The sequence below is a fragment of the Aquarana catesbeiana genome, linkage group LG05, assembly GCF_042186555.1.
Source record: "Aquarana catesbeiana isolate 2022-GZ linkage group LG05, ASM4218655v1, whole genome shotgun sequence".
Taxonomy (NCBI): domain Eukaryota; kingdom Metazoa; phylum Chordata; class Amphibia; order Anura; family Ranidae; genus Aquarana; species Aquarana catesbeiana.
In genome coordinates, this window is record NC_133328.1 from 413,741,305 (window position 1) to 413,767,759 (window position 26,455).

Here is a 26,455-nt window from a genome sequence, read left to right on the forward strand (position 1 = left end):
CGACGCATTTCCTCCACAAGGACATCATCTGGGGTGGATTATGTCCTTGTGGATGACACGTGTCTGGTTGCATTGAGCCAGCTCCACTGTATGTCAGAACAATATATATATGTTTGTTGTTATTAATTTGTAGATAGCACTAGTTAATGTATTTTGATTGTATTCTCTATTGCAAATTATAATAGATTTATTTTGTGTATAACCCAACAATTGATCCCACGTGTAGTACATGCAGAATTACATTTCCTTCAGCTATAGTGTGTAATCACATTTAACTGGATACCTTCAAAAATGAAATGAGAAAGCCACTTGGATTATAAAACAAGTTCAGGTGAATGTGATCAACCACTACGAGCTATACTATAAATAAGAACCTTCATAAACGTTGTCTACAGCTGTTATACGGGGACAATTTTAATACCTTATTTATCCTTTCAAATTCAATTATGTGTTGAAATCTAGAATGCAATTACTGCAGACAAAGTCCAAAGAGTGAAGGATCGATTCATGTCTGCATATGATGTCACTTCAGATGGCCGCCTACAAATACAAGAGGTATGTAATCAGCAATCAGTGTTAACTGATAAAATAATGGAATATTTTAAAAGCACAATGACATGTAAAGTGTTAAAGTTGAAGTCAATGGGGGAGGCACAGCAGCCTGGCAACTAGTATTTACTGAATGTCAGTGATAACAGTCCCTACACAACAGGTTTACTTTAATAATTTAAGACCCTCAAAGAGATCTATCACGTCCCCTGCCTATTGGGTTTTCCATAGAAATATATGAAAAAATTCCGTGCTGTGGTGGCTGAAACCCTGGTACGCTAAAACCCAGTTCCACTTCATCTAAAACTATGAAAAGGGACTTTGCATTTAATATTCCCAATGGCTGCCAATGTAATGGTTGAGTTACACTGACCACCAATGTAAAGAGGGGCATTCTTCCTACTGACAACTAATAAACGAGGTAGCATTCTTTCCATTGACCACCAATATGTGAGGGGGTATTGCTCCTATTGATGATCAATAAAAGAGGGGAAATTCTTCCCACCGACCACCAATGATAGCAGAGGCCTTCTTCCAACTGATTGCCAATGTAATAAGGGGGGTATTTTTCTTCCCACGGATTACCAATGTAATAGGGCATTTTAACTCCCCTTATCCACAAATTTTAGGTAGGCATTTGACACAGAACAAAAGTTTGAATTCATGCACAAATATGTGCAAAGAAATTATCTTTGCCTTCAAGTGAAATCCACACCACTTCTGTGATCACAGTAAACACTTACCACATGGTACTGACCCCCAATATATGAGTGGGGAAAAAAACAGTTTTAGGAGGTATGGCCTCTCATAGGACCCAGAGGCAAGATACAGGGCTCCACAAGTATCCTCAAATGGTGTAGAGAATGTATCATCACCAGGAACATAAAGGAAATGCAGGACTCTACCAGTATTCCCATAAATCACTCAGGGGCCCTTGATAGCATCATATTCTGATGAAATGTGTTTGGTGGAGCTAGACGCGCTGACATCATCACACATGTCTGCAGCCACTGTTGGAGTTCTGATTTCCATATCTGTATAGCAATATACTGACCACAGGTTTGTGTTTATAACTGATTTAATACATTGGTTCTTATCTGGTTTAAACTATGGGAGTATCCTGTATTTTTCTCTCTGCATAATCCGTACATATGAGTGAATCATGGAGATTCTGGTGGAGTTCTACATTTCCTTTGTGTGTCCCTGGCGATAATACATCTTCTGTGCCATTTGAGGATACTTGCGGAGTCGTGCATCTTACCTGTGAGTCCTTTGTAAGGACTTACCTCCTAAAGCTGTTTTTGACCACTCATACATTGGTGGTCATTACCATCTGGTAAGCATTTACTGTGATCGTAAAGGTGGTATGGATATCACTTGAAGGTATTCACTGCTTGGAATATCATTATTTGCATATACTGTATTTGCACAAGAATTGGGACTTTTTTCTGAGTTTTTTACAGATGATTTTTTTATATTTATGGTTAAATATATTATATATTCCATTATCTATCAATTTTATTAAGCACGTTTATCACTTAATTGAGTTTTGCACTGATTGTTTACATTTTCTTGGTGAAGCTTAGCATTGCACTTGTATTAGCAATTCTGTGAATATTGTATATATTGTATATCAGATTATTGTGCTGGCTGCTTTTCTCTTATATAGTTTTTGCCCTAAGTACAGAGTTACACAGCAATTCTTATTGACATCACTGTAATGGGGCAATTACATTGTAACACAAGAAACAGAATCATTAGCACTTACCTCCATTATAATGCAGACATTAATATTGAGTTCCAATGTAATGGGGGTATTAACATTAGCCACCAATGTAATGGGGGTATTAACATTAGCCACCAAAGTAATTGGGGTGTTGACCATCAATGTTATGAAGGCATTGCCACTCACCACCAACCTAATAAACTGGCCACCAATGTAAGCTTGTGTTGGATAATAGTAAATACTTTCTGGGGTTAAGTGCCTGTCAAATTGCTACTTCTGTGGTAATTAGGCTGTTGTAATCTAATTAGGTCCCTGGCTGTTGGTAAAAATGGCACCCCTTCAAGCCCATGATCCACCCCAGAGTCTTATTTACTACACTCTGACAGGAGTTGCAAAGCAGTCACCTTTTATTGTACAAGTTAAACTTCCTCATCCAGAATCTGTCATCAGAAGACTCTCTGTCTCAGCATGGAGAGATTTCATTGAAAGCGTAGCAATGGCTGCCCATTGATCTGGGACAAATTCTGCATGGGCTTTTCACGCTCTTAACCTGCAGCTTTTGATTGCTAAGCAGTCAATCCTGAAAGTCTCCGCTTTCACAACAGGTGCTAAAATCTCTCAGCAGAGCTCACTGCATCACCACATCAATATCAAAACATTCAATAAATATTCAAATATGTAATATTAAGAAATACTGTACATAAAACAACAGACTATTTATAGTATAAGTAAACTGTCATTAAAAATGAAAAAACATCTCACCTACACATTAACAATACAATGCCATCTTTTTCACAAATGTAATGCATGAATATGAAATCATGTTTACAACTTTAACTTACTGCTAGTTTTATTATATTATGCTTGGACGAGCTGGTGAAATATTTATTGTGAAAATTTGGAATTGTTTGCATTTTCTCTTGCTGCCAAACTGAATCTATAAAAGTTGTTTTCTGTTGCCTATAGCTGTTTACAGATTGCTCATAAAATACACACTAGTCCATAGGGTTAATAGTTTAGTAATGCAACATTTTGCAAGCAATCCATGAGGCTCAAATAATGGCTTCCTTAGTTTATTGGACACCAATAAAGATTTATTAACACTCCTGCCCCTATATTACAAAATAATTTCAGTGATAATCATACAAGTAAATAAACAATATTAATATGCCAAAAAGAAATAGAAACAAGGAAACTTCCCTCTATCCCAGAGAGAGAGACAATGCTGCTATCCCTTGATGTTTGCAAGGCTTTTGATACAATCTCAATATATTTTCTTTTGCTTTTTGAAAGTGGTGTTTCAATACTTACATTTTACCTTGGGTTTTTGTCTATTATGTCCACCCTTTGGCTTCCATTAAATACATGAACTTCAAACCCCAACCCTGTCCTATACACCAAGGAACATTCTAATGCCCTGTACAGGCGGTCGGATTTTCCGACAGAAAATGTGTGATAGGACCTTGTTGTCAGAAATTCGGACCGTGTGTAGGTTCCATCACACATTTTCCATCGGAATTTCCGACACACAAAGTTTGAGAGCTTGCTATAAAATTTTCCGACAACAAAATCCGTTGTCGGAAATTTCGATTGTGTGTACACAAATCCAACGCACAAAGTGCCACGCATGCTCAGAATAAATTAAGAGACGAAAGCTATTGGATACTGCCCCGTTTATAGTCCTGATGTACGTGTTTTACGTCACCGCGTTCAGAATGATCGGATTTTCCGACAACTTTGTGTGACCGTGTGTATGCAAGACAAGTTTGAGCCAACATCCGTCGTAAAAAATCCATGGATTTTGTCGTCGGAATGTCCGATCAATGTCCAATCGTGTGTACAGGGCATAAGGCTACCCTCTTATCCCCATATATTTTATACTGGCCTTGGAACCCCTGACAGTCCAACCCACAGCCAAATTCACAGCCTTAAAATCGCAAGAACACAGCATGAAAGTATGCTATTCGCAGACAATATCTTATTAGATACCGCTTCTCCTTATATAACCCTACCCAATCTAATGCATACTCTCAAGGCCTTTGTGGATATTCAGGCAAACATATTAATGAACCCAAGTCCAAAGCCATGAATATTAGTCTAGAATTACAAGAAGAGGAGATGTTCACTGAAAATAAGGGTTTACCATCATCCCTAATACAATTTGTAAATAGACAAAATACTCCCTTGAAACTTCAAAGGTAAACACAACGTATTGTTTGAATTTAAAGGTTGTAAACATTTTATTGAGAGCAATAATAGAATACAGGTATAGTTAATTAAAATAAATCACAGCTTATTGGCTTATAGTAAAAGTAAGGAGTGACATTATGCACTGTAGTCATGCACTAAATGTACACATTGTTTGATTAAAAAGGTTTTTTATTGGTAGCAATCATATCTCCTTATGTGGAAATAAACATATTAATGCTTGTGTACATTTAGTGCATGACTTCAGTGCATAATGTCACTCCTTACTTTTACTATAAACCAATAAGCCGGGATTTATTTTAATTTACTATACCTTTATTGCTCTCAATAAAATGTTAACAACCTTTTAAATCAAACAATACATTGTGGTTACCCTTAACGCCCAAGGGGGTATTTTGTCTATTTGACTATCACCCTACAGCCAGATAAAATTCAGACAAATTATTTTGGATGATCTGCCATGTTTGTGAATTCATGTTATCCTGACTTACATGTCTTTATAAAAAAACAACAATTATCCCTCTCTTTTAAAGAGCTAATTGGCTTATTCTCATCCTGGCAGTTTTGCATGATCTCCTCATTTGGCAAGATATATGCAATCAATGACATATCTGCCCAAATTGCTTTATTATTTTTGGGTCCTAACACTCTCTATTCACAGTCACATCCTACAAATCAAAAGTAAGAAAACCCATACATTTATTTGGCATCCACATAGACCCAAAATAGCTAGTAACATTCTGTACTGGTATACATTAGCTAGAGGTAACAAGACACTGGTCACCGCCCACACCCATAACTGGCCTTCACAGTAAGGAGCACATGGAGGGCATATACATACAAGAAAAGGACAATTCCATAGCTCAACTCACCAACCAGTCTGCTGACCAACCAAATTTACCTGTCTAACCGTATGTTAAAAACAGGGGTTTAGTTAGCACACATTTGCAAACGCATGTGAAAGCTGCAAGGCCTCGTCAAGGCACCCTGTATTACTTGCAGTCCTAACACTAAATTTATAAGTGTCTCCACAGTGGAAGCACATGCATTGAATGGATAGGTGTGAGACAGGTGAGCCTGGAGGCCGCCCTAGCCCCCTTAAAGGGACAGGACACACACTGGACACCCAGCAAGAGCAGCAAAGGCGTCCAGTGTGTCCCCGACCCAAATATACAAACGGTAACAAGACACTGGTCACCGCCCACACCCATAACTGGCCTTCACAGTAAGGAGCACATGGAGGGCATATACATACAAGAAAAGGACAATTCCATAGCTCAACTCACCAACCAGTCTGCTGACCAACCAAATTTACCTGTCTAACCGTATGTTAAAAACAGGGGTTTAGTTAGCACACATTTGCAAACGCATGTGAAAGCTGCAAGGCCTCGTCAAGGCACCCTGTATTACTTGCAGTCCTAACACTAAATTTATAAGTGTCTCCACAGTGGAAGCACATGCATTGAATGGATAGGTGTGAGACAGGTGAGCCTGGAGGCCGCCCTAGCCCCCTTAAAGGGACAGGACACACACTGGACACCCAGCAAGAGCAGCAAAGGCGTCCAGTGTGTCCCCGACCCAAATATACAAACGGTAACAAGACACTGGTCACCGCCCACACCCATAACTGGCCTTCACAGTAAGGAGCACATGGAGGGCATATACATACAAGAAAAGGACAATTCCATAGCTCAACTCACCAACCAGTCTGCTGACCAACCAAATTTACCTGTCTAACCGTATGTTAAAAACAGGGGTTTAGTTAGCACACATTTGCAAACGCATGTGAAATCTGCAAGGCCTCGTCAAGGCACCCTGTATTACTTGCAGTCCTAACACTAAATTTATAAGTGTCTCCACAGTGGAAGCACATGCATTGAATGGATAGGTGTGAGACAGGTGAGCCTGGAGGCCGCCCTAGCCCCCTTAAAGGGACAGGACACACACTGGACACCCAGCAAGAGCAGCAAAGGCGTCCAGTGTGTCCCCGACCCAAATATACAAACGGTAACAAGACACTGGTCACCGCCCACACCCATAACTGGCCTTCACAGTAAGGAGCACATGGAGGGCATATACATACAAGAAAAGGACAATTCCATAGCTCAACTCACCAACCAGTCTGCTGACCAACCAAATTTACCTGTCTAACCGTATGTTAGACAGGTAAATTTGGTTGGTCAGCAGACTGTATACATTAGCTAGAGACCTTAGTGTCCTCAACCTAAGCCAATACTTTGCATTGACACAGATAGCACCCCTAGTTTCTTTTTCTCTGTGACATGTGAGCTGCCCCTATAGACATATATCAAAATTGTTGTATGTGCTCCTATATCTATATAAAACTTAACGTGCTAGTGATAGGGCTCTCTTCTTAGATTGGATTTTAAGACACTCCTTTCAGCAATAGGATAAAGTTCTCAAATGGCCTGTCTTTCCCTCAGTTACCCCTTGCTGGCATAGTGAATTGCCCCTCTTTCCCCAATTCTATGAAGTCCCACTGGCCTTCTGCTGCTTGAATTCCCACCCAGTGAAGTATGTATATACCAGCTCAAAATTGATAGTATCAAATCCCTCCGATAGTTAGGAGACAAATTGCAAGTGCTGTCATTGGACAATTTTCGTTATCTTCAATTTTAACATTAGTGTTCTCACTCATATAAGACTGCATAATTAATTCCATATGTCTTATGGCTTTTGAGGTCCATTGTTTACAGGGTCCCATAATCACAAATGTTATTTCCCAATTTCACTATACTTTAATCTACCCTTACAACCCCAACAAACCCAACAAACTCTCAAACATGACAACCTGGGAAACAGACTTCGGAGAAACCCTAGACCTCTCAGAATGGAATAAAATGTTTGACTTACATCCTTGCCCAGGAAAACTCCCATAAAGTACTCTTCTGCTGGTGCTTATCTCCAACATTTAAAGCCAAATTTGCACCTTGGCCTCCCTGGACTGTTTTAGAACACCTCTGGTTCCCTCCCTCACATCTGATGGGAATGCCCCAAAGTCAATAAGTTATGGATATGGGTTTATAACCTCATATGATCTGCACTAAACGCCTCACACCCCATGAACCCCTAGGAAGCTCTACTTCATAGCCAACCAAATATAAACGAAAGCTTGCATCTGTTATATTCCTGGCTACTATTATTATTTATTATTATACAGGATTTATATAGCACCAACAGTTTACGCATCGCTTTACAACATTAGAGAGGACAGTACAAGTACAATACAATTCAATACAGTAGGAATCAGAGGGCCCTGCTCATTAGAGCTTACAATCTAGGAGGGAGGGTCAAGTTATACAAAAGGGTAATAGCTGTGGGGGATGAGCTAATGGAGAAAATAGTGCAGTTGTTAGATGGAGGCAGGATAGGCTTCTCTAAAGAGGAACGTTTTCAGGGATTGCCTAAAAGTGGATAAATTTGGAGACAGTCAGACAGATTGGGGTAGGGAATTCCAGAGGATGGGCGAGGCTCGGGAGAAGTCCTGGAGGCGGATATGGGAGGAGGTGATGAGGGAGCTAGAGAGCAGGAGGTCCTGGGAGGAGCGGAGAGGGCGATTAGGTTGGTATTTTGAGACTAGGCTAGTGATGTAGCTGGCAGAGTTGTGGATGGGCTACTAGACAAACAATCACAAAAGCCTGGCACCAACCATCTGCATGCTTTGTGATAATTAAACTGTACTAAAATAAGGCACTATGATACAGGAGAATGACAGCTAGCCTGAATGACACCCAAAAATCCCTCTTTAAAACCACCAGATCCCCCTAACTACTTAGAGTGGACTCACAACTACTATGCTTATAAATACCTAGTTACCCTGCAGAGCTCATGTCTCCCTAACTAGGTTCTCCCTGGCTAGGCAACCTAAGTGTCCCTCCCGAGGCTACCCTCTGCTCCCTCTTCCATAGCCTTCCCGCTCTTAATTTTTCTCCTCCCCACTTCCCACTTCTCCACACTTTATACTCAAGCTTTGGGCTTTCCTCCCTCTGTATGCCTGCTCCTGAATTTCAAATACTCTCTTTGAATACATCACTAAAGATGTTATTATGTGCAGTTCCATATACTCCTATATATTGCTTTATCACAAATAGACCTAACCCTCCCTAGCCCTACAAGATGCATTAACAAAAGATTTTCAAGTCCATGTATGTCATCAATACCTCACATAAACCCATCCCCTTACTTCCTCCCGCCCCTATCCCCTGTCTCCCCTTATAAATGTTTTAGGAATCTTATTTGATGCCTCTCACAGAACATCTGACTGTTACCTAAAACCTTTGAATGGAAACCTTTTACACTCCATTGTATTTATATACTCCCTTTTTGGAAAACCAATTAAAAATAATGTTAAAGATATGCAAACAAGGAAAACTGTAATTTCCCTTTTCATTAGTGGTCTGTGGAAAAATAACAACTTACATTTGTGGTCAGTGTAGTTGTCTCTTACATTGGTAGTCAATGTAGTCTCCTCTCACAGTGGTGATTAGTGTACTGTAGTGTCCTCTTATATTGTTGGTCAAGGTAGTCTCCTCTTACAGTGGTGGTCAGTGTTGTGTCCTTTTACATTGGTAGTTAGTGTAGTGTTCTCTTACCTTGGTAGTCAATGTAGTCCCCTCCAGTGGCGGCCCGTCCATAGGGGCGCATGGGCGCAGCCCCCCAAGCTAAAAAAAAGGCCCTTTAAGTGTGTCCGGGCGCTCTATGGGAAAGAGGAAGACTGTGCGGTGCTTTTTGCAGCCACTGCCAGGTCACTTCTGGTTTTTATCTCAATGCTGTGTGGAGAGCAGTGGGTCACTCGCTATGAGCTCTTCCTCCTCCTGGCTTACCTCTCCCTGTCCTCCAGCTCCTACAGGCATGCTCCAGGTGGACGTCTCTCGCACTGTGACTGCCCCCAGGTTTAACCCCTGCCATTAATGAGCACAGTGGCTGCAATTGATGAAACAGTGGCTGCATTGAATGGGCACAGTGGCTTCATATGATGGGCACAGTGGCTGCATTTGATGGGCACAGTGGCTACATTTGATGGCACAGTGGCTGCATTTAATGGGCACAGTAGCTGCATTTGATGGGCACAGTGGCTGCATTTAATGGGCACAGTGGCTGCAATTAATTGCACAGTGGCTGCATTTGATGGGCACAGTGGCTACATTTGATGGCACAGTGGCTGCATTTAATGGGCACAGTAGCTGCATTTGATGGGCACAGTGGCTGCAATTGATGGGCACAGTGGCTGCATTTAATGGGCACAGTGGCTGCAATTAATTGCACAGTGGCTGCATTTTATGGCACAGTGGCTGCATTTGATGGACACAGTGGCTTCATTTGAAGGGCACAGTGGCTGCAATTGAGGGCACAGTGGCTGCATTTGATGGCACAGTGGCTGCATTTGATGGGCACAGTGGATGCATTTGATGGGCACAGTGGCTCATTTGATGGGCACAGTGGCTGCATATGATGGGCACAGTGGCTGCATATGATGGGGCACAGTGGCTGCATTTAATGGGCACAGTGGCTGCATATGATGGGCACAGTGGCAGCATTTGATGGCACAGTGGCAGCATTTGATGGCACAGTGGCTGCATTTGATGGGGCACAGTGGCTGCATTTGATGGAGCACAGTGGCTGCATTTGATGGGTATAGTGGCTGCATATGATGGAGCACAGTGGCTGCATATGATGGGGCACAGTGGCTGCAATCGATGGATGCAGTGGCTGCATTTGAGGGGGCACAGTGGCTGCATTTGATGGGGCACAGTGGCTGTATTTGATGGGCATAGTGGTTGCAACTGATGGGCACAGTGGCTGGAAGTGATGGGCACAGTGGCTGCAAGTGATGGGCACAGTGACTGAATTTGATGCAGCACAGTGGCTGCATTTGATGGGGCACAGTGGCTGCATTTGATGGGGCACAGTGGCTGCATATGATGGGCACAGTGGCTGCATTTAATGGGCACAGTGGCTGCATTTGATGGGGCACAATGGCTGCAATTGATGGGCACAGTGGCTGCATTTGATGGGGCACAGTGGCTGCATATGATGGGCACAGTGGCTGCATATGATGGAGCCCAGTGGCTGCATATGATGGGGCACAATGGCTGCAATTGATGGGCACAGTGGCTGCATTTGAAGGGCACAGTGGCTGCATTTGATGGGCACAGTGGCTGCATATGATGGGCACAGTGGCTGCATTTGAGGGGGCAAAGTGGCTGCATTTGATGGGCACAGTGGCTGCATATGATGGGCACAGTGGCTGCATATGATTGAGCACAGTGGCTGCATTTGATGGGCACAGTGGTTGCAACTGATGGGCACAGTGGCTGCATGTGATGGGCACAGTGATTGCATTTGATGGGACACAGTGGCTGCATTTCATGGGGCACAGTGGCTGCATTTCATGGGGCACAGTGGCTGCATTTGATGAGGCACAGTGGCTGCATATGATGGGCACAGTGGCTTCATATGATGGGCAAAGTGGCTTCATATAATGGGCACAGTGGCTGCATTTGATGGGCACAGAGGCTGCATTTGATGGGCGCAGTGGCTGCATTTGGTGGGGCACAGTGACTGCAATTGATGGCACAGTGGCTGCATTTGATGGGCACAGTGAGGCTGCAATTTTTGTTTTTTATTTTAATTTTTTTTCAGTTTGTTTGCGCCCCCCCCCCCCAAAAAAAAAAAAAAATTTGAGCACCAGCCGCCACTGGTCTCCTCTTATACTAAGAGTCAGTGTAGTCTCCTTTTACATTGGTGGTCAGTATAGTGCTCCTATACACTGGGGATTAGTGGAGAAGTGGCAGAATTATGCAGCGTTGGTGGGGGATCAATCTGCCCAAATGTTCTGCATGTTTTCTAGCTTTAACAAATTAAAATGATAACACTAAGGTTATCATAGCTGATGGCTCTGTCCACTCAGCAGCCCTTCCCAAAAAGTCCAGTCAGGAAATGCATACTAAGTACATCACATGATGACCCTTCTGGAACTACAGGTAAAGGTGGCTCCAAGGGCCTCTGAAAAACAATACAGGCACACTAATGTTAAACTTTCAGGTTTGGGAAATTACACCCATACATGTCTTGGTGTTTACAGGCATATGCCTACAGTATGTAAAGCATATTCTGTCAATACATTCCTATGGCTAGAATTATGCACCAGCTGGGGTTTCTGGGTACTGCAAATACAGGCGTAATTTATGCTGTATGCCCTGAATACCTATATTTATGCCTGGGTGCATGAGCCCTTATACAGGAAACAAAGGAGGGAAGATTTTAAGAAGGGGATTGATTACAATGTCAAACTTTACAAAGAAGGCACACATCAAACATTGGTGTTGATTTACTAAAGGCAAATAGACTGTACTTTGCACAGTGCGGTTGCACTCCTTAAGAGCAGCTGCTCCAGAGCTTAGTAAATGAGCAGAAACAATTTTTTTTCCTTGCACATGATTGTGTATTATTTGCAAACTGAAGCTTTACCTCATTTACTAAGCCCCGAAGAAACTGCCCTTACAGAGTGCAACTGCACTTTGCAATGTGCACAGTCAATTTGTCTTTAGTTAAATCAACCCCATTGTAAGTGCTGAGATTATCAGCACTATATGATTTGTAACAGTGTTTAATAACACTTTAAGGCGGTCCATGAAGACCTATAAGATTCGTAGCACTTCTGTAACTATAATGAGACAAGTATATCAAGCAGTCCAGCTGCCTTTCATTTCACAGAGCATATGCAGCAGTGTATTTGCAACTCCTGCACCCAGAGTTGCTGTTATAAATCACGGGGCCTTGTACAGCCTACCTGACAGCCCCCCCCCCAAAAAAAATCAAATACACTAAAATAATTATTTGGGGACACAAACACACAAAAGTCCTTTTATAGCCCTGTGTGTGAATAAAGTATTGGGGCTCATTTACATGGGTGCTGTGGCCTGTACAGTGTGAACCAGTAGTTTTTTTGTGTGGCTGGAGCCGCCTAGAGCTGTGTGCAGGCAGCCTATGTTACTCTATGGGGAAATAGCAGCTGTATGAACACAGCCACAGGTCCTAATTTGACAGGCGTGTGGATACAAATGGTACAGTCCTGAACACATATAATGTGCATTCGGAGTCACTCACCACGCCTGCAAACCTACAAAATTAGGACCTGCAGCTGTGTTCATACGGCTGTTGTGTCCCCTTATAGCGGTGATGGCGAACCTTGGCGCCCCAGATGTTTTGGAACTTCCCACTTTCCCACTGCAGAGTACATGAGCATCATGGGAAATGTAGTTCCAAAACATCTGGGGTGCCAAGGTTCGCCATGACTTCCTTATAGTAACAGATGGCTCTAGTCACATGAGCAATCCACTCATTCACACGGCCAGAGTACCTATGTGAATGAGTCCTTATAGGTCATTCACACATGAGTTTGGAGTGTAGTAAAAACCTTATGGTTGAGATGAGCCTTTACCGCCTACCAACCACTACTTAGCATCACCCTGCTGTGCGCCAGAATTAACAAACATTCCCTATAATTGGGCCCACAGAGATTGGCAGCAGAAGTAGTGCTCAAATCCACTGCTCAAATGTTGAAATATTTTTGAAATACAAATATAAAAGTCCCCCTGTTTATGGATTGCACTTTCAAGATTTGTAGCAAGTGTTCTGCTATTTCGTTTTTACCCATTGACACATTTAGCAGTATAAAACTCATATAGGTATTATCATGGATCTGTCAAAAGGTAAGTAATGCAGAACAGTTTTAGCTGTGGATTTGACAAGAGAGAGACAGCATGTGTGTTCCATATCCACCCAACCATTTAGAGAAGCTGTACTCAGGAACCTTTACTTAATATGTGAAATGCTCTTGGGGACCAACATTCCCCTTTTCTGACATCAAAGCAACATTAACTAAAGCCACAGAAAACATTTTGAATTCTCAGGACACGTTATACCTGGGTTGGAAGGACTAAGACAATATACAGTACATTACCTAGAAATGCAGCCTTATATTTCAAACTGGGTATAGAATACTGTATTTGGAATGATTTGTTATAATAATAACATCAGTAGTTGCTGTTAATAATATTCAGTCACAAAATTGATAGAATTTTTTTTAGTATTTAAAGCAATGATTATTTTATCTGTGTATTTTTAACTTTGATTTACTTATAGACTGTCTAAAATAAGATAGTAATAGTTTAGTGCAAATAATGTTTTATATAGGTTACTCTTAGTTTTTGCATAGTATTAAAATGTTATGTACCCTTATGGGATTATTACATTTTGATTATATAGCTTATTCACAGATTGTTCTAAAGCATTTATACTGTTTTTGTCTTGCAGCTTGCAAATATGATTTTGCCAGAGGATGAAAACTTTCTGTTACTTTTTCGCAGAGAAACTCCTTTGGATAACAGTGTGGAATTTATGCGAGTAAGTGAGACTAAAGGGCCTCTACTCAGTGATATAACATTTATAATTTAGTTATGTAAAATAGCTTTTTACCAGGACTAAAGGATTCATAAGTAAAAGGTTTAGTAGATTATCAGAAAAGAAAATGTTTATTTACACTTGCTTCGACATGGGTTCCCCCTCCAAGAGCATATCAGGCCCTTCGATCTGGCATGAATTTTAACGGGAACCCCCACGCTGAAAAAATGGCATGGGGGTCCCCCCCAAATCCATACCAGACCCTTATCTGAGTACACAACCCGGCAGGTCAGGAAAGGGGGTGGGGACGAGTGAGCTCCTGAACCGTATCAGGCGGCATGCCCACAACAAGAATAAGGGCCTCTTCCCGACAACCCTGGCCGTTGGTTGTCGTGGTCTGCGGGCAGGGGGCCTATCGGAATCTGGAAACCCCTATAACAAGGGGGCCCCCAGATCCCGGCCCCACACCCTATGTGAATGCATATCGGGTACATTGTACCCCTACCCATTCACCTAAAAAAAGTGTCAAAAATAAGGGCCCTTTCACACTGGGGCGGGGGTGGCGTCGGTGGTAAAGCGCCGCTATTGTAAGCGGCGCTTTACCGTTGGTATTCGGCCGCTAGTGGGGCGGTTTTACCCCCCGCTAGCGGCCGAGAAAGGGTTAAAAACCACCGCAAAGTACCTCTGCAGAGGCGCTTTGCCGGCGGTATAGCCGCGCTGTCCCATTTTTTCCCATCCTGCTAGCACACCACTCCAGTGTGAAAGCCCTCGGGGCTTTCACACTGGAGACAAAGCAGCGGCACTTTCGGGTCGGTTTGCAGGAGCTATTATTAGCGCAATAGTGCCTGCAAACCGCCCCAGTGTGAAAGGGCCCTAATACACAGAACACATGTTTTTAACCACTTGCGGACCGCCCGTCGTCGTTTTACGTCGCTACTTTGAAGAGGAGTATCGTTGTTATGGCAGCAGCTAGCTGCCATAACCCCGGTACCTTCTTCTTCAGCGGGCGGTCCGCTTCAAGATAAAAGTGGTCTCTGCGGCAGATTCATTGCAAGATCACTTTTATCGGTGGTGGGAGAGGGGCCCCCCCTCCCGCCGCTCTCCAACCAGTCAGCGGAGGTGATCTTGTCCTGTCCCTGGCTTAGCATGGAGACAAGTGAGGGGAAGATGGCTCCCACCCGTCTCCATACCACTGCAGGTTGGAAGCGACGTCAAAACATCACTTCCACCCATAGATCTTAAAGGGACATTTTTGACCCCAGATCTCATATTTAAGAGGTCCTGTCATTTTTTTCTATTACAAGGGATGTTTACATTCCTTGTAATAGGAATAAAAGTGACACTTTTTTTTTTTTTTTTAAGAACAGTATAAACAAATATGCATATGAAAACAGTGTTCAAACCACACATGTGAGGTATCGCCGTGATCGGTAGAGCGAGAGCAATAATTCTAGCCCTAGACCTCGTCTGTAATGCCCTGTACACACAATAGGATTTTCCAATGGAAAATGTGTGATAGGACCTTGTTGTCGGAAATTCCGACCGTGTGTAGGCTCCATCACACATTTTCCATAGGAATTTCCGACACACAAGGTTTGAGAGCATGCTAAAAAATTTTCCGACAACAAAATCCGTTTGAAATTTCGATCGTGCGTACACAAACCCTACGCACAAAGTGCCACGCATGCTCAGAATAAATTAAGAAATGAAAGCTATTGGCTACTGCCCCGTTTATAGTCCCGACGTACGTGTTTTACGTCACCGTGTTCAGAACGATTGGATTTTCCGACAACTTTGTGTGACCGTGTGTATGCAAGACAAGTTTGAGCCAACATCCGTCGGAAAAAATCAATGTCCGACCGTGTGTACAGGGCATAAGTCTAAACATGCAACTTGTAGAAGTTTTTAAACGTCGCCTATGGAGATTTTTAAGGGTAAAAGTCTGTCGCCATACCACGAGTGGGTGCAATTTTGAAGTGTAACATGTTGGGTATCAATTTACTTGGCGTAACGTTATCTTTCACAATATAAGAAAAAATTGTGCTGAACATATAAATAATACAATATAAGTAGTGGCACACCATGCACCCGGCATTAGAGTGGGAGAGAGAGTCGAGTCAACATCGGAAGAAGAACAGAGGGAGAAGACAGCGGAGAAGACCCAGCAAAAGAGCGAGAAGATAGCGGAGAAGACCCAGCAGAGGCAGAAGACAGTGGACAGAGGGAGAAGAATCAGAGAGGGCTAGAAGACATCAGCGGAGAGTGGAGAAGACCTGGAGAGGGGAGAAGAATCAGCAGAGGCAGAAGACATCAGCGGAGGAGGCAGAAGACGTCGCCACAAAAGCTGGAGAAGAAGTCGGAAGAGACCCCAGAGCTGCCTAATAAATTACTTAAAAAATGCGTTCTGTGTTTTATTTTTGACACTTTTTTTAGGTGAATGAGCAGGGGTACAATGTACCTGATACTCATTCACATAGGGTGGGGGGCCAGGATCTGGGGGCATTCCAGATTCTGATAAACCCCCCTGCCCACAGACCCCGACAACCAACGGCCAGGGTTGTCAGGAAGAGGCCCTTGTCCTCATCAACATGGGCTGTGTGCTTGGAAAAGGGTCTGGTATGGATTTGAAAGGGTACCCCCACGCCGTTTTTTCAGCGTGGGGGTTCTCCTTAAAAGCCATGCCAGACCGAAGGGCCTGGCATGCTCTTGGAGGGGGAACCTACGCCTTTTTTTTTATTTGGTGTGGAGTTCCCCCTAAAGATTCATACCAGACAGTGCCTGGTATTGTCGGGAATCAAAGTCGTATCCCTGTTAATTGAAATCGGACTTCAAGTCGCAGAGCAAAGTCGGATCCACAGTTGTACGACTGTTTTGTCAAAATCGCTGCAAAATCACGCGACTTTGAAGTCGCACAAGTGTGAAAGGGGCCTAAATCTGTGTTAGTAAGGACCTCTCCTTTGCCTAGATTATCCATCCACCCCACAGGTGTGGCATATCAAGATGCTGATTAGACAGCATGATTATAACACAGGTGTGCCTTAGGCTGGCCACAATAAAAGGCCACTCTAAAATGTGCAGTTTTACTGTACTGGGGGGGCCTGTTCCATCCGAAAACCATTTGCCTAACACAGTGCAGCACATCTCCTTCGCATAGAGTTGATCAGGTTGTTGATTGTGGCCTGTGGAATGTTGGTCCATTCCTCTTCAATGGCTGTGCAAAGTTGCTGGATATTGGCAGGAACTGGAACACACTGTTGTATACGCCGATCCAGAGCATCCCAAACATGCTCAATGGGTGACATGTCTGGTGAGTATGCTGGCCATGCAAGAACTGGGATGTTTTCAGCTTTCAGGAATTGTGTACAGATCCTTGCAACATAGGGCCGTGCATTATCATGCTGTAACATGAGGTGATGGTCATGGATGAATGGCACAACAATGGGCCTCAGGATCTCGCCACAGTGTCTCTGTGCATTCAAAATGCCATCAATAAAACGCACCTGTGTTCGTTGTCCAAAGCATATGCCTGCCCATACCATGACCCCACCGCCACCATGGGCCACTCAATCCGCAACATTGACATCAGTAAACCGCTCACCCACACAACGCCATACACGCTGTCTGCCATCTGCCCTGTACAGTGAAAACTGGGATTCATCCATGAAGAGTCACCTCTCCAAAGTGGCAGATGCCATTGAATGTGAGCATTTGCCCACTCAAGTCAGTTACGATGACGAACTGTAGTCAGGTCGAGACCCCGATGAGGATGACGAGCATGCAGGTGAGCTTCCCTGATATGGTTGCTGACAGTTTGTGCAGAAATTTTTTGGTTATGCAAACCGATTGTTGCAGCAGCTGTCCGGGTGGCTGGTCTCAGACGATCTTGGAAGTGAAGATGCTGTATGTTGAGGTCCTGGGCTAGTGTGGTTACAAGTGGTCTGCTGTTGTGAGGCTGGTTGGATGTACTGCCAAATTCTCTGAAATGCCTTTGGAGACTACTTATGGTAGAGAAATGAACATTCAATTCAAGGGCAACAGCTCTGGTGGACATTCCTGCAGTCAGCATGCCAATTGCACGCTCTCTCAAAACTTGTGACATCTGTGGCATTGTGCTGTGTGATAAAACTACACATTTTAGAGTTACCTTTTATTGTGGCCAGCCTAAGGCACCCCTGTGCAATAATCATGCTGTCTAATCAGCATCTTGATATGCTACACATGTGAGGTGGATGGATTATCTCGGCAAAGGGGAATTGCTCACTAACACAGGTTTAGATAAATTTGTGAACAATATTTGAGAGAAATAGGCCTTTTGTTTACATAAAAAAAGTTGTAGATCTTTGAGTTCAGCTCATGATAAGTAGGGGCAAACACAAAAGTGTTGCGTTTATAGTTTTGCTCAGTGTATGTACATGCTAGAAATGTGAAAAGTTTAAAAATACATGTTATTGAACACAAAAAAAAGCCAGTGAGAGGAGAGGATATGTTTTCTAAGTTGTGTCGCTGGGAGGTGTATTGAATTTTTACTTTAAACACCCATTTACTGGTTGGCCTGAATTTTAAATGGGATGTCTCCCACTATTATAGTTGAGGATGTAATCTCATTATGTTTTTCCTTCCCCACAAGGACTCTTTGATATTCACATACTAACATTATGAAGCTTTTTACACTCTTGTAACAAGTTAAAAGCATCAGTCATCATTTTCTTATGTTGTACTCATATGTGCTTTTAAAGTGAATTATTTTAGTATGATTTGCTATCAATAAAAATGATGGCTTTATTTTGGATTTATTTAGCTGGCAGGTTCTGGTATATATTTGACAATACCAATGACATCTTTTAGGATGTAGGGTGGTAAAATCAGTTTTTTGCTGTTTTAAAGACTGTAGTAGGAGTTTATTAGAAACATTTGTGAGTATTAGATCTGGATATAAGGACTGCCTATTGTTTATGTGCTTATTCTATGATTAAGCTGCAGTGATGGAGGGAAATGCGTTAGAATAACTGTAGCACCAGGTGGACTTTGTATGTTGCATCCTTCGTCTTTAAAATAAATCTATATCGGCTGTTTTTTTAAATATTTGTGATGTATTATATCTGTATTATGGCAAGGACGAAAAAATTTATATGTAAAAAATATATTTCTCTTTTTTAAACTAGGTAAATATGAAATATTAGTATATTAGTTTATTGTGTTTGCTCTGTACTGGTAAACTCAAAACTACTCCCTAGTTGCTGAGCTAATTATCTGAATAGACCATAAATATTTATGTTAATGTGCCCAGTGCTCATTTTGCTATTAACAATCCTCTCTTAAATTAATTATATAGTGTGTTGTGCCTTATAATTTACTTTATTTTAACTAATTAAGACATTGAGACAAGAAGTTGGGGTGATAAAACCTTACACTGTCTTGACTAAATTTGATTGGACATTTTAGAGCTAATTGCAAGTAACAAATATATATAAATATGTGTGTGTGTGTGTACATATACAGTATGTGCAAACGTTTTAGGCAAGTGTGGAAACATGCTATGAGTTAAGATTGCTTTCAGAAATAGAAGTGTTAATAGTTTATTTGTATCAATTAACAAAATGTTAATTAAATAGAGAAATCCATATCAAATCAAGATTTAGTGTGATCACCCCCTGCCTTCCAAACAGCTTCAATTCTCCTAGGTACACTTGCACACAGTTTTGGAAAGAACTTGGCAGGTACAGTAGGTTGTTCCAAACATCTTGCACAACTTACCACAGATCTTCTGTGAATGTAGCCTGCCTCAAATCTTTCTGTCTCCTTATGTAATGCCAGACTTGCTGATGTTAATATCAGGGTTCTGCGGGGGCCAAACCATCACTATCAGGATTCTTTGTGCTTAAGATAGTTCTTAATGACATTGGCTATATGTTTGGGGTCGTTGTTCTGTTGCAGAATAGATTTGGGGCTTATCACACACCTCCCTGATGGTATGGCATGACGGATAAGTATCTGCCTGTATTTATCAGCATTGAGCATACCTGGCCAAATCTCCAACTCCATTTGCAGAAATGTAGCTCCAAACGTGCAAGGAACCTCCACATGTTTCACTGTTATCTGCAGACACTCATTATTGTACCACTCTCCAGCCCTTTGGAGAACAAAACTGCCTCCTGCTACAGCCAAATATTAAAATTTTTGACTCGTCAGTCCAGAGCACCTGCTGCCTTTTTTCTGCACCCTAGTTCCAATGTTTTCCCGCATAGTTGAGTCATTTAGCCTTTTTTCCAAGTCAGAGGTATGGCTTTTTGGACGCAAATCTTCCATGAAGACCACTTTTGGCCAGACTTCTCGGGACAGTAGATGGGTGTACTTGGGTCCCACTGGTTTCCAGCAGTTTCCAGCAGTTTTGTGTTGATGGCACTGCTAGACATCTTTTGATGTCCAAGGGAAGTAAGAATGATGTGCCTTTGATCTGCTGCATTATGTTTCCTTTGCCAACCACTTCATCTACAGTCCTTAACATTGCCCGTTTCTTTGTGCTTCTTCAAAAGAAGTTGAACAGCACATTTTGAAACCCCCAACTGTTTTGAAATCTTTGTCTAGGAAAGAGCTTGCTGATGCAGTATAACTACTGTGTGTCTTGTTGCTGTGCTAAGTCTTGCCATGGTGTATGACCTGTGACATACAACTGTCTTCCACAACGTCAGAGTTTGCCTGTTCCTCACCCAGTTTTAAGGCTCCTACATAGCTGTTTCTGTTTCAGTTAATGACTGTGTTTCAACCTACAAATGAAATTGATGATCATTAGCACCTGCTTGGTATACATGGTTAATCATATTCCTGACTCTAATCCTGCAAATCCCTGACTTTGCACAGGTGTACAATGTGTGCAAGTGTAAGAATTGATGCTGGTTTAAAGCCAAAGGATAGTCACACCAAATATTGATATGATTTAGATTTCGCTTCTGTTCATTCACTTTGCATTTTGTAAATTGATACAAATGAAAATATATATTTTTGAAAGCATTTTTACTTTTCAGCATTTCTTCACACCTGCCTAAAACTTTGACAGAGTAAATATATATATTAAATACAAACAAGGGCATAGCAGATATTTTAATCGAGAAGTAAGGCTCCATTCACACCTGAGCAATTTGTAGGTTGGAGCTTAAAGCCCCAAAACTCTCAATAACCAAAATCCTATGCTTTTAAATTGTGCCTGTTCACATATGAATGCTCAGGGGCCTGTAGCTTGATGCCTTTTGGAGCTGAATGGGGCATTTTCGGCCCCATAGACTTCAATGGAAAAGTCTGAAAAATGCTTGAAATGAACCTAAATAGTCCATCTCACCCTCCTGGTAACTGGTTTTCCATTGGCTTACAGAAAAACTCTGAAGCCTAAATATGCCTGAAAAAAGCTAAAAAAATTAAATAAAAAAATGCTCCAAAATCGCTTTCAAAAGCTCACACTTTTTAAATGTGACAAATAACAGTAGGTGCATAGAGCATGGGCATTAAAAAGAAGAACATGATTAGATGTTATGAGCAACACAGACTGCATTTAACAATGTATCTCACCAACCCTTAACAGTAATTGAGACTAAATTTAGTGAGTAGACAGGTATATCATGCTGTCAATTTAATGTGTCTGGTTTGGGGTGATCTCTATATACATTGCATTTTTGGGTCTATTTATACATGTTTTCACGTAACTTTCTCCCAGGATTCTTACATTATTCCAATTGAATCCAATTAGAAAAATGTCTAGGAGGAAGCTATGAGAATCAGGTGTAAAAACCTTTATAAATAGACCCCTATGTGTGTTAGGGCACTTCATATGTTATCACATTTTTTAATTACACAGTTGAATATTTATTTTCAGATTTGGCGGAAATATGATGAGGACAGTAGTGGATTTATCTCTGCAGTGGAACTTAGGGTAATGTTTCACCTTTTTTTATCAGTTTCATTCACACACTGTCATTGCTGAAAGTGTTACTGAACATTAAAAAATGAATATTTCAGATTAAGTGTTTAATAGTAGAATTTGTTTTTTGGTACTCATTACATTACTAAATTATCATACTTATTATCAGTTTTAAAGAAAATCTTTATAGTTTAAATTTGCTTCCTATGTCCTAAAGAAAGTGACCTTATATAGGGCATGATAAGCCAAAACTGGGGTCATCTGAGGTGCTGTAACATTTTATGTTGAATACTGAAATGAACCTGTGCCACATACTACAATTTTGCAAGTTATAATAGCCTTATTAGATACAATCAAAGAAAATGTCTTTACAGGGGCATTTTCCGAATGCGGTGGGCCTGTGTGCAAGATCAACCGTTGGGCCCCCTTGAGCCCCCTTCCAGCATGCAGGCTCATTTCAATCAATGTTTCTGCAGTATAAACCATATATATATGTTAACTATACTCATAATGGTAATCTGCCCAAAATATGAGCATGGATGGATCATGAAATACCTGCTGCACTGTGGGATACAGTGCAAAATCAAGTTCTGCAGTCTGTGTAGTGCACTCTGGTCAGTGGTGGGTATGGGAAAGGTAGAGATAGAGAGAGGGAGGGAGGGAGGGAAAGAGAGAGTGTAAGGGGGAGGAAGAGACAGAGGGCTGGGTAGAGAGGAAGGTAAGTGAGAGATTGGGGGAGAGGATGAGGGAGGAAGAGGGGGGAAGAGAGAGGGAGGAGAAAAGGGGGGGGATTCCAGTGAATATATGGGTTTTATCATAATGAGAATCATGGATTTCATCATGCTGATTGCTCACATGTACTCCTGAAGAAGATCTATTTATTGAAACTCATCGAGTCTGCATGTGAAGTGTTTTGGATATAAAAAATAATTGAACCGTATATTTTAGAGTTGATTTGTGTCTACTGTATGTTCCAATAAAATGTATAGTTTTTATATATGCAGTGTTCTTGTTATATGTATATGTAATGGGCGGCACATGGGCGGCACAGTGGTGCAGTGGTAGCACTCTCGCCTAGCAGTAAGAAGGGTCACTGGTTCGAATCCCAACCACGACACTACCTGCTTGGAGTTTGCATGTTCTCCCTGTGACTGCGTGGGTTTCCTCCGGGTACTCCAGTTTCCTCCCACACTCCAAAGACATGCTGGTAGGTTAATTGGATCCTGTCTAAATTGTCCCTAGTATGTATGAATGTGAGTTAGGGACCTTAGATTGTAAGCCCCTTGAGGGTAGGGACTGATGTGAATGTACAATGTATATGTAAAGTGCTGCGTAAATTGACGGCGCTATATAAGTACCTGATATAAATAAATATAAATATATATATATATAAAAAATGTTCCTCAAAAAGTCCCTGGCTACTACCACCTTTTGTTTTCTATATGTTTAATTTAAGGACGAGGACATATAGCACTCAGTATACTGGATAACTCCCTTTCTTAAAGTGGATAAGTGGCTCTGATTTAGTTTTACTTTGTTACCTTGTAATGGTGACTGAGATCATGATACATGATCACCCAAGAATTGCACAGCTTTCACCCAAGATTCATCCATTTCCCCATAAGATTTAAATAGAAAATGGGTAAGTCATGGGTTGTGTGAAACTCGGGGGGGGGGGGGGGACATTGATGGACCCCTAGGTGTTTTAAGATGATAATGATGCAAGTGCTGGAGAATTTATTTAGAGCAGTATGGAATTGCTTCTCCAGGTTTTTATATGGCTGGAGCTGGGGGCACGCCCACAATTTACTACAGTGCTATTACTCCTAAAACAAAGTGTAGCGCTCTTTAAAAGTCACACCAGAGTGAATGTAAAGTCCTTTTCCCTTGTCCACAAAAAATCCTTAATAGGGTGAGTGGGGATATAACCCAAGAAGGAAAACCACCACCTCCAGCAGAAGCACACACAGCATCTTACCAAATGTAATTGACCACCCTATTACAAGTGGTCAAAACATGCAGTAATGCTTCAGAGACATGTGACTTTTAAAGAGCACTACACTTCTTTGTTTTAATCTTGCATATGTTTGTGACCAGCAAAAGATTTTAGAGACTTTTTTATGTAATAGTCCAAGCGCAGGGTTTTCTAAATAATTTTAGAGCTATTACTCTGTCAGGTTCAATGGGAGCTATTTGCAAAATCAATTTTTAAGTCTTGTGACAGATTCTCAACTTGATTGAAGTATGGGTATCACTGGGTCTTTTCTAAACATTCAAGTTCTTGTTAAACTGACCCAACCTTTCTGTTTAGAGCTTTGGCTTTCTGTTTAAAGTCAATATACTGTTAGAAGGTAAATCTCATCCTAGTCTCCTGTCAATTGCAGGCTGGTTTGGTTTTTACTCTACCATTGCTCTGTATTCTGTTAAATCCTTTACACCCTTAGTTCAGTCCAATATTCCAGACCCAATTGATGAAAAGCATCTCCACAATAAGATGCTACCACCACCATGCCTCACCATGGGAAGGTGTAATCAGGGTAATGAGCAGTGTTGTCTTTCTGCAAGGTTCGTTTTTCATCTTCTCAGATCATAACCTTTTTTCCACCTGCTTGTTGTGTCCCCCACACGTCCTTCAGCAAAACTCTGAAGAGAATGTGATATGGGGATTTTTCAGCAATGTCTTTCTGCTTGTCATTCTTCATTAAAAAATAACTTTTTGGACTGTCCAGGTTTCAGCAGTCCACTAATGCCGTGTACACACGGGCGGACTTTTCGACTGGACTGGTCCGACAGGACAAATCCGTCGGACAATCCGACCATGTGTGGGCTTCATCGGACCTGCAGCTGCCTTTTTCGGTCGAAAATCAGACAGACTTTAGATTTGGAACATGTTTCAAATCTTTCCGACGGACTCAAGTCCGGTTGAAAAATTTGCTCGTCTGTATGGTAGTCCGACAGACGAAAACCGACGCTAGGGCAGCTATTGGCTACTGGCTATCAACTTCCCTATTTTAGACCGATCGTATGTCATTACGTACAAATCAGTCGGACTTTGGTGTGATCATGTGTGTGCAAGTCCCTTCATTCGAAAGTCCACCGGAAGTCTGTCAAAAGTCAGTTGAAAGTCCATCGGAAAGACTGTCGGACTTTTGATGCCGAAAAGTCCGCCCGTGTGTACACGGCATTAGTCATTTCTCCTACTTCAGCTTTGGATCTGTGTAGTTGCTTAATAGTTCCCATTGGTCACTTGGTTGATTGCCTAACTAACACCATTCTATCCCGGGCTCAGTTCAGAATGGTGGCCTTATGGACACAGAATAATGGTTGTGCCATATTCTTATCATTTTTTGATAAGGGACCAAAGACCAAAGTTTGTATTTTTTTTAATCCAATGCTGTGTGGTGCTTCTATTTAGCTAATTATATAACTTCTGAAGGCAGTTGGTTTTATCACAGTTTATCTGGGAAAAAATTTGGATTTTCCCACTACCACATTACAGATTGTAGATCAGTAACATAAAATCCCAGTTAAGTCCATTATGATTTCAGTTACTTATATATATTCAGACCTTATAATTCTAACTGTACTTTAGTATTTAAGTATTGTCTTGTATAAAGCACATAACAGTGTTTAAAGATTACAGTGGACAACAACAACAGTTATTTGTTGGAAAGGAAACAGATTGCCCAGAGGAACCATTACCGTCCACTTAGTGACTGGCTGTGTAAAGCCATTAGCAAAATGAAAATAAATTGTATTTGAGAATGTTGCAAATCAGAGGTGGAAATGGGCCAGCTTTGACTCAGTAGACTGTTACTACAATAGATTTGTCGAGATATAGTGTTCTATGAACATAATGGCGTGGAACTAAGCTGTGTCATTTAGTCACTCATCTGCTAAGTGAATATGAAATAACCCTCATTGACTTTGCCCTGATAGATATTATGGCTGACACATTCAGTTGTAGAGCTTTGGATATTCAATAAATGTCATGCCCCTAAGAGACAAATTACAAGGTTTTAGATCTAAACAGTAGTAAATGTATTATCCCACTCAGGCACAATGAAATCAGGCTTCTTGTCACAGTAATGCAGCTCTTTCTACTCTACATCCTACTAAATTATTACTATAAAGCAATGCTTTAAAGAGGAAGTAAACCCTGAGGGGTTTTACTTCCTTCCTTTGCCCCTGCAAACTAAAAGCATAATGTGCTAGTATGCATCGCATTCTAGCACATTATGTGACACTTACCTGCAAACGAAGCCCACTCCGTCCTCGCTGCAGGCTGCATCCATGTTTGCCCCTCTTCCTTCCGGGGCCACGGACTCCAGCTCTATGACTGGCCGGAGCCGTGTGACGTCACTCCCACGCATGCGCACAGAAGCCACCAGTCACGGCACTCACTCGTGAAGAAACGGCATGGGGGGCTGTTTCTTCACAGCGCATGCGCCAATGACATCATCAGTGCAAAACACAGTAAATATCTCCTAAACAGCACAAGTTTAGGAGATATTTACAGTACCTGCATGGCATACTAGCACATTATGACAGACGTGCCTAAAATTGAAACTCTCCAGCATCACGCTGTGACCAATGTAGGTACTTCCATTTGCACCCAGTTTTCCTGTCTTGCTGTG

The 26,455-nt window shown here is 41.8% G+C and overlaps 1 protein-coding gene across 1 annotated transcript in view; it reads left to right on the top strand.

The window, feature by feature from the left end:
• The window catches only part of SCGN (secretagogin, EF-hand calcium binding protein), a 130,264-nt gene that overhangs the window by 29,504 nt on the left and 74,305 nt on the right, over positions 1-26,455 (top strand). Inside the window, exons 3-5 of the mRNA XM_073631178.1 lie at positions 463-555; positions 13,823-13,912; positions 21,774-21,830. Of these exons, the coding sequence (XP_073487279.1) occupies positions 463-555; positions 13,823-13,912; positions 21,774-21,830 (240 nt within the window). The remainder of the gene's footprint in view (positions 1-462; positions 556-13,822; positions 13,913-21,773; positions 21,831-26,455) is intronic.